The sequence below is a fragment of the Theobroma cacao genome, chromosome 6, assembly GCF_053813885.1.
Source record: "Theobroma cacao isolate CCN51 chromosome 6, ASM5381388v1, whole genome shotgun sequence".
Lineage (NCBI taxonomy): Eukaryota > Viridiplantae > Streptophyta > Magnoliopsida > Malvales > Malvaceae > Theobroma > Theobroma cacao.
The window spans coordinates 3,944,687-3,952,195 of NC_142644.1; the positions used below are offsets into that span (position 1 = coordinate 3,944,687).

Here is a 7,509-nt window from a genome sequence, read left to right on the forward strand (position 1 = left end):
CGTCAATTAACATTTTTACATATTATAATAAATAATGACCTGAAATATTGATGGTACCACACATGATATAAAAAATAATAAGTGATATTTTGAGTAATGATAATTAGTGTAGACTTAATTAAATATAATAAAAAAATAAAAATTTATTTAAAATTTATAAATAGTTTAAAATTTTTTTAAATATTATGGCTTTTAAAAATTATAAAGAAGATAGATTATAGGTAACAATTTGGGTAAAAAATTATAAGACAAATAAGCCACTTTGGACAGAGATACACTCCCTCTCCATTCTCAAGAAATGAAAAACAGTACACTATATATTATTGCAAGGTTCAAGAGCGGAAATTGAAATAAGACAATGATTCGCGCCAGAACTGCCTGTGCTCGATTCTCAACCCATTTCAACCTCCTTCGAACGAGACCCTTTTGCAGCAGCACCAAAGACAGCAACAACAACAAGAAGAAGAACAAGGACAACGTTGATGGCAGCATTGAATCAAATGTCAGCACTTACAACGAGTCGTATCGTCAACTTGATAATCTCGACTTCATGACTGCTGCTAAGATCCTCTTCACTCATCCTCCAAAGAAAAAGAAATTTGGGTATCACTTTTTTTTTTTAATTTGTTCGATTCTTTAATTGGATTTGGTTATTTTTTGTTTTTTTAAAAATGGGTGTTAGGATTTTTTGGACTGATTCTTGGTTTGAGTTGTCTTTGGTATTTCTTCGAACATGTTTCCTTCTTAAGTGTTCGCCTTCTTTATTGTGAATTTGATGCTTAAAATGGCTACCTCCTGTTTCGGCATTGGTTGTTTTAGTAATTCAGTAATAATACACTTAAAAATTAAGAATGCTGCTAAAATAGAATAATTTAAATCCATGGTTCTGAAAACAATTCATTATGCAACTGAGTGTAATGAGGAAAATTATTGAAACATGTAAGTTCCTTAGCAAGCAAAATATGTGATATGAGTCCAATATATTGTGCTCCTGAATTCCACATTTGGTGTTAGCTTATTCTGGTTGTTGTCATTAGAAAACTTAATGGGATCAATTTGGTTTAAGTAGCGACATACCTGCATGAAATTTATTGTTTGATGGCTTCATCGCTGGTTTCAAGTTGATGATCCATAAGCTTCCTAAGGGAGCAAATTTTATCATCTTTGACGACTGATGTACCATATATATGCATCCTAGTTTTCTTCCATTGAATGCAAGCTTTCTTGTGATATAGCAACTGTGAAATTAGAATCTGCTATTTCCTTTCTGTATTGGACATTCTTGTTCTTTTCTTTTTCTAAGCAGACATTCTTGTTCTTGTTCAATACTCTGGATGAGTTTCAGTCCTTGCATGCTCATAGAGCTCTTGAACTAGGCATTTTTTGTAAGCTGAGAGTAGAAGATCTTTTAAAATAATTTTTATGAAGTGAAAGCATGTACTTATCTCATAATTGGTTCTTCAGTTAGCTTCTTGGCATCTTTCTGCCATTGTTGGGATTTATTCTTACATGTCTTTATGTTCTTTCAGGATAGATTTCCATCTGGTACAGCTTTTCTTTGCCTGCATGCCTTCATTGGGTATCACAATTAACAAGTTTAACATCTGCCAATTTTCAATTGGATTGCCTATTGGTTTGGTGCTGGTATCTAAAAAAACACTTCTTTTTTTTTTTTGTTTTTGTTTTGTCACAGCTGTATACTTGGTGGCTCAATATGCTCGCTACGAAATGAGAAAAATGGAAGCGGTAACTAAATTTTCCTTCCTTGATGTTTATGCTTTCTGCTTTTGCATAAGTTTTCATGATTATTTGATCTATTTTGTATCTCTTTCTATCCCTACTTTCTCACTTTCTTCCACCTAAGCTTATTTCATTCACCTCAGGAGCTGGAGGAGAAAAAGAAGCAAGAAGAAGAAGCAAAAAAGAAGCAGGAAGAAGAAGAAGAGAAAAAGAAGCAAAAAGAAGAGGAGAAAGCTAAAGAGATGGAACTAATTGCAACTGAACATAATAAGGGTGGAACTGACACAGAGCTTTTACAGGTAAAAGTGAGACTAGGTAAACTGGAGGAGGCAGTAAAGGAAATTGTTGTTGAATCAAAGAAACAATCAGCAGGCAGCATAACTAAAAGCCAGCAAAATGCTAGTGAACCAGGTGAAGCCCAAAGGACGTCAGAGTCAAGCAGTACTTTGGGGCAGGACAAGCTTGCAAAACAAAAATCCACTGAACAAACACTAAGCTTTGATCAAGGTAAAGTACGAAGTGCAGCACCAGTTTCCGATGCTTCCCAAAAGGATCAGAAGGGTGAGAACCAGAAACCTTCTCAAGATGCCAAAAAATGATGAAAGAGCCTTTCTGGTAAAAGAACATCTGTTTAATTGTTTACAAGATTCTTTTTATAACTAATTAAACACCTCCTGTACCTAGTCCATTTTGCCCAAGGATATAACGGGTGCTTTCCACTCTGCAGAGGCATAGGTGATGAAGATGTGCTAACAGTTCAATTGCTTGTAAGGGATGTAGATGTGCATAAATTTTATCCTTCTCTCACCATGAGAAAATCTTTTCCCAGTTTTTGATATGTAAGAAATACTTTATCACAAAGCTTGTCTGCTCCTGATCAAGGCCACTGCTTGGAAAGTAGATTTTGCAAAGCATATTGCCTGTTTTGTTCATTAGTTGAGTTTTGGAATTCAAACCATGAAAAAGACATCCTCTTTTCTGCTTCATTCCTCTGATCCTTCTATCTTTTGTCTAGTTCATACTTGGCTTGTAAAACTATTAGTTCCATACATGCATATTGCGGAAGAAAACGAAACGTAAGATGTTGTTTTAATAGATGAAATCATGTGTATCATCCTGCAGATGTAGCCAAATAGTCTCACGGAGATTATCAGATGACTGCTTGAGGTGTGAGGCTGTTGCAGGTGCTTCACTGCTTCTCTTGCCCCTATGCGCGTGCACGTGTAATCAAAATGTGCTTAGTATGAGGTTAGATTATAAGGGCTTGACTCATGAGGATGTGAACCTCAGAGGAAGGAGTTTATGTTCAACTACGTACATTAGAGGAGGAACCTTTAGCATCATAGAATCTTCAATTCTGTTTTAGTGCTGTACCTCTATACCTTTGTGATTTATGAATGACTCCATTAGATATAGGCTTTATTTGAGTTGTGAAAATATTAAAGGACAGGGACAATTTTAAGAAAAATTATAAAATATATTTGTATATAAGAGAGAATGAATGATAATTGAAATTTCTTTCCCTGGTCATGAAATTATATTTTTTTATTTAAATAATAATGGGGGAGGGGCATTGGGATGTATATTTTCTGCACTAATCTTTTTAATTAACCTATATATTTATCATTTATTTATTTGGGTAATTAGAGGGGAAAAAAAGACAGTAATGCGTGTTTGTCAGATTGATGGGTTCTGAAGCCACACCAAAACAAAACCTTAAACCTCCAGGCTCCGACATCGTAAACCCTAACAAATCCATCACCAAAGGCAAAGACGAACCAGTACTCCAGCATAGATGGCGTGGCTAATCCGACCTACAAGAAAAACCATTTCTTCTCCTTATCTTAAAGCCCTACTTCTTCATCAACACCTTCAACCCACCTCCCTGTTCACCACCAGAAACTACATCTCCGACATGCGAAAAGCTGCATTTCAAGGTAACATATTGAGGCTCCTTCGTAACGAAATCCAATACGAGCACGAACGATGCCCTCCCAAACAGGTACTCTATTTGCTTTCTGGGTTTTTCTTTTTTTCGTTTCTTTAGGGGAAAACTGGGTCTTGGATTCCTGGTTCTGTTAAAAGTTGCACTTGGATATTTAATAAATTTGCTATTAAAAATGGCTTTTTTCTTTTACTATTAAAAGGAAAATGCCTGTCGAAGATGGTTGCTTTTGATCACAGTTCGTTGTTATATTACACTCTTAAAAATGTATTTCTAAGAATATAAACAAAGGGTCTTAATTTGATATCATTTGGAATTAAAATGTAAACTGGAAAAGCAGCAATATATTTCAAGTTTCAAAATGTTATTTTGGTAGTCATTTGTCAAATATTTATAATAATATGGTCAATGAAACAAGGTAAATAGCTAAATTTGAGAAATTGGGAAAACAAGAATCTCCAAACTTAGTTATAGTAGAGTAGTTGTCTAATTTGCTAGAAAAATTGGAAAACAAAGGCTTTAAAACTTAATTATTTACCTTATTCATTGATTGTATATAGAGTAAAAGTGGAGATGACAAATGAATACCACTTTTCAAAATTAAAGGAGCCCTACTGTATTATGTTCTACTCTTATCTTTCGTAGAACCATTGGATATGTTCAATGGAAGCTTAGCAATAGTTTGTTCAATTGAGAACGAAAAAATAGTTCTTGAAATAACTTACTGTTTCATATCCTATTGGATTGCTTGGTTGTTGTGAGTATATATTTCTATGATTGGATAGTATACCATTATCTTGTTTTCCATCTGAACTAAATAACTCTTTCTCATTCTGAATTCTAACAATTGAATTGCAGCCTATCACCGGATTCAATTCTTTTATAGTTGATGACAGACCAGGAGAGCAATGGATTAGATTGAAAAGAAAATTTGGAGAGAAAGAAGACATTAGAATTGAAGCAACGATGTTTGATGGGTCCATTCCTGTCTCTGATTCAGAAAGAGTAGGGGATAATGTGCAGCTTCATATAACATTTATTGTTAACATATCTAAGGGGGATGATAATAATGTCTTGGAGATCATGTGCTCAGCTTGGCCAGATGCCATTGTGATTAAAAAACTTTTTGTTCGTGGCCGTAATAGGACACCAGCTCATCCTTACATTGGTCCTGAGTTCAAGTATGTTGTTTTATTTGCTTCATTAGATAGCTGAGAATTGAAAGGAAGAAAAAGACTTTGTTTGTTTTAAAATTATCATGACTGATTCAACAAAATACCTTGTGCAATCATAATATGACTCCACCTTTGCTTCCTTTAGTTTATTTTGGTTTTCCCTTTTTTTGTCTTTTCAAGTTAAATCTTTAGATTAGCAGGTATACGGTTAGTAATCATCTTTCTTTTTGCATTGTTTCTCAGCATCTAGTAGACTAGGGAGTTATTGGCTTGTTTCTTTGAGTATGTCTTCATTGTGGTTTAAGTTATTCTAACCAGCAAATTTGGTTGGTCCTTACAGGGAATTGGATGATGAAATGCAGGATGCACTTTATGAATTCTTGGAGGAAAGGGGTATAAATGATGAACTTGCTATTTTCTTGCATGAATACATGAAGAACAAGGATAAAACTGAGTTCATTAGATGGTTGGGAATTGTCAAATCTTTTATTGAGAAGAAATAGAGATATGTTTTGCTGTGTTCCTGCTGACTTCTTTCTATTTTAGTAACCGAAAAGATTAGTTGCCGAAAAGATTAGTTGCTATTCTGATTTTACCTATGCATACAAATATGCCAACCTGCCTATATTACTAGAGATTGCATAAAGTTTGATTAGAGATGAAATTAGCTTCCTGGAATTCCTATGATGCCATCTGATGAATATATTAATGAAAAAAAGACAAAGCCAAGCTTTGAATGAGTAGGAGAAAGAAGGTGGCCATAGAGTAGTTAGTATTTAGAACCATTTCCAACTTGGATGAATTACAGGTAGATGTTTTGATTTGAAAAGCATGAAATCACAGTTTGACTATAGATCATATGATTTTTTATTTTGTTCATGTTGAAACTGAGCCTACTAGCGACTGGTTATTTACACAGCTCAACTTTTGGTTTGGTTTTGTGAGTCAAACCAAGATATAATGTGAATATATTCTTAAAGCGAGTTAATCGAGTTTCTGATATTCTTGATATTCTAACTCCTAAGGTGATTATAGGCATAAGCTTATTTAAGGCGTTAGCCTCTATTGACATTAGTATTGTTTTAGTAGGAAAGAAGGGAAAAAGGTGAAGAAAGAAAAGATGGAGAGGAAGGAAAGTTGTTTTCTTTCCTTGTGTTTGGTATGAAAGGTGGAAAATCAAGAGTAAGAAAAGAGATTAGGAGTAAAATTGTAAATAAATGATTAACTTAAATAAAAAGAGTATTTTCCTTTCAATGTTGGAAGGATTAGATTTGGATGGAACGGGAAATAAGTAATTCCATCCATTTTCTTTCTTCCCTTCTGTTTCCCCCCTATCAAACGAACAAAGAGAATGAAAGAGACACTATTTACTTCCACTTCCATGCCTTTCTTCCTCTTTCTCCCCTACCAAATATAGTATAAGTCTTCCCATAACAAATGGACAGAGTTGGGTTTCTAGTAAGCTCATATAAGAATTAAAGATTAAAGCCATCTAAACAGTTTCCGCTGTCTGTTCATTCTCACAATCCAACAGGATAACCATCTATCTAACAAGAAACCTGTAATCTTGCCAATCATCTTTCATTGTACTTGAGATATTGTTGGAACAGGGGGAAAGAAGGCTTTAATTCTGGAACGGTTCACCTTAAAAATGCCTCCTCCATCGTCAGCCTTGTCTGACTTGTAATACTTCCCTCCTCCCAAAAAGGAGGCTGGCCAAATTCAAGGCCAGAGCATTCAAATCCCTTGGCAGTCAGCAATTCATCATCATCATCATTTATGAGAGAGCTCAAATAATACGATGTTCAAAGGATTCTAAGTTGTCTAAAATGGAGCAAGTGTACACTTGCAATTAACCCAAGAGGTGAAGCAGTCCCCCTCTTAAGGACTCTGATTTGGCATGTGAAGTAATGGAGACTTATATTAAGATGAATCCTTTTCCTTTTGGATTGGGTAAAACTTTAAAATTTGATCCCAACACACCATAAAGAAGGCAGCTGAGGCATTAAGGTGAAGACCGGTGTCAATATGGAAAACTACTGAACGTAAGGGGGGTGACCACTTGGCCCTTGCACCAAGCATAGCAAATGGCAAAACCAGTATATATTATGTAAATGACAAGGGAAAGAACAATGGGAGATGCTGAGAAGGATGAACTACTTACTTCTTGCTTGAATTTTTCACCTAATCTCAGCCAAAATGATAGCTCCACGTTTTGCATGCATCACTTTCAAACCAAAGACTTTTATAAGTGTTTCTTAATTGAGAGGCAAAATCAAAGGTTGCCAGTGTTTTTTAATGGCGAAAAAACAAGGATAAAGGCAGAGCAACACAAGGAATTGACAGTCCATCTGATTTCCGCCACGTGTCTTGGAAATGGGAACTTTCACTTTCAACAACCCCCTCCCCCCCCTGTCACTTTGTCCAAATCCCATGCTAATGAGAGGTTTTGCCATGATAATTAACTGTCATAACAGTGAGATTTTCTGTTGCTTTACAACTTGATTCTTGGAAAATCATGTTTTGCAAGAGTAATGATTAACATGATCTTAATTGTACCCATCAAATTGATCTGGACCCACTACTCATTGGACCCCACTCAATAGATCACTTAGGTAAGAAATCAAGGCAAATAAGATTTTACCCATA

The 7,509-nt window shown here is 35.1% G+C and overlaps 2 protein-coding genes across 8 annotated transcripts; both read left to right on the forward strand.

Annotated features, from left to right (window-relative positions):
- The first annotated feature begins 253 nt into the window (after positions 1–253).
- LOC18595405 (uncharacterized) lies at positions 254–3,566 on the forward strand. Of its 7 annotated transcripts, none has more exons than XM_088807726.1 (6): positions 254–603; positions 1,530–1,579; positions 1,694–1,746; positions 1,884–2,301; positions 2,468–2,507; positions 2,863–3,566. In XM_088807726.1, the coding sequence occupies exons 1-5, from the start codon at positions 359–361 to the stop codon at positions 2,473–2,475; spliced, it is 774 nt and encodes a 257-aa protein (XP_088663852.1). In that variant the 5' UTR covers positions 254–358; the 3' UTR covers positions 2,476–2,507; positions 2,863–3,566. The 7 variants fall into 7 exon arrangements, 5 of the variants coding, with proteins under 5 accessions (XP_088663852.1, XP_017979472.2, XP_088663850.1 ...); XR_001928589.2 differs by having other exon boundaries at positions 255–603; positions 1,884–2,355; positions 2,468–2,579; XR_001928590.2 differs by having other exon boundaries at positions 255–603; positions 1,884–2,355.
- On the forward strand, positions 3,536–5,432 carry LOC18595406 (uncharacterized protein At2g39795, mitochondrial-like). Its single transcript, XM_007023328.3, has 3 exons — positions 3,536–3,742; positions 4,544–4,866; positions 5,201–5,432. The coding sequence occupies exons 1-3, from the start codon at positions 3,536–3,538 to the stop codon at positions 5,361–5,363; spliced, it is 693 nt and encodes a 230-aa protein (XP_007023390.3). The 3' UTR covers positions 5,364–5,432.
- The last annotated feature ends 2,077 nt before the right edge of the window (positions 5,433–7,509 follow it).

Bases quoted from the DNA above. Each gene is read 5' to 3' on its own strand.
- LOC18595406 (XM_007023328.3), top strand. From the start codon at position 3,536: ATGGCGTGGCTAATCCGACCTACAAGAAAAACCATTTCTTCTCCTTAT. The intron at 3,743-4,543 runs GTACTCTATTTG...ATTGAATTGCAG, and splicing joins AACGATGCCCTCCCAAACAG to CCTATCACCGGATTCAATTC. The intron at 4,867-5,200 runs GTATGTTGTTTT...TGGTCCTTACAG, and splicing joins TACATTGGTCCTGAGTTCAA to GGAATTGGATGATGAAATGC.
- LOC18595405 (XM_018123983.2), top strand. From the start codon at position 359: ATGATTCGCGCCAGAACTGCCTGTGCTCGATTCTCAACCCATTTCAAC. The intron at 1,580-1,693 runs GTATCACAATTA...GTTTTGTCACAG, and splicing joins TGCCTGCATGCCTTCATTGG to CTGTATACTTGGTGGCTCAA. The intron at 1,747-1,883 runs GTAACTAAATTT...CATTCACCTCAG, and splicing joins AAATGAGAAAAATGGAAGCG to GAGCTGGAGGAGAAAAAGAA.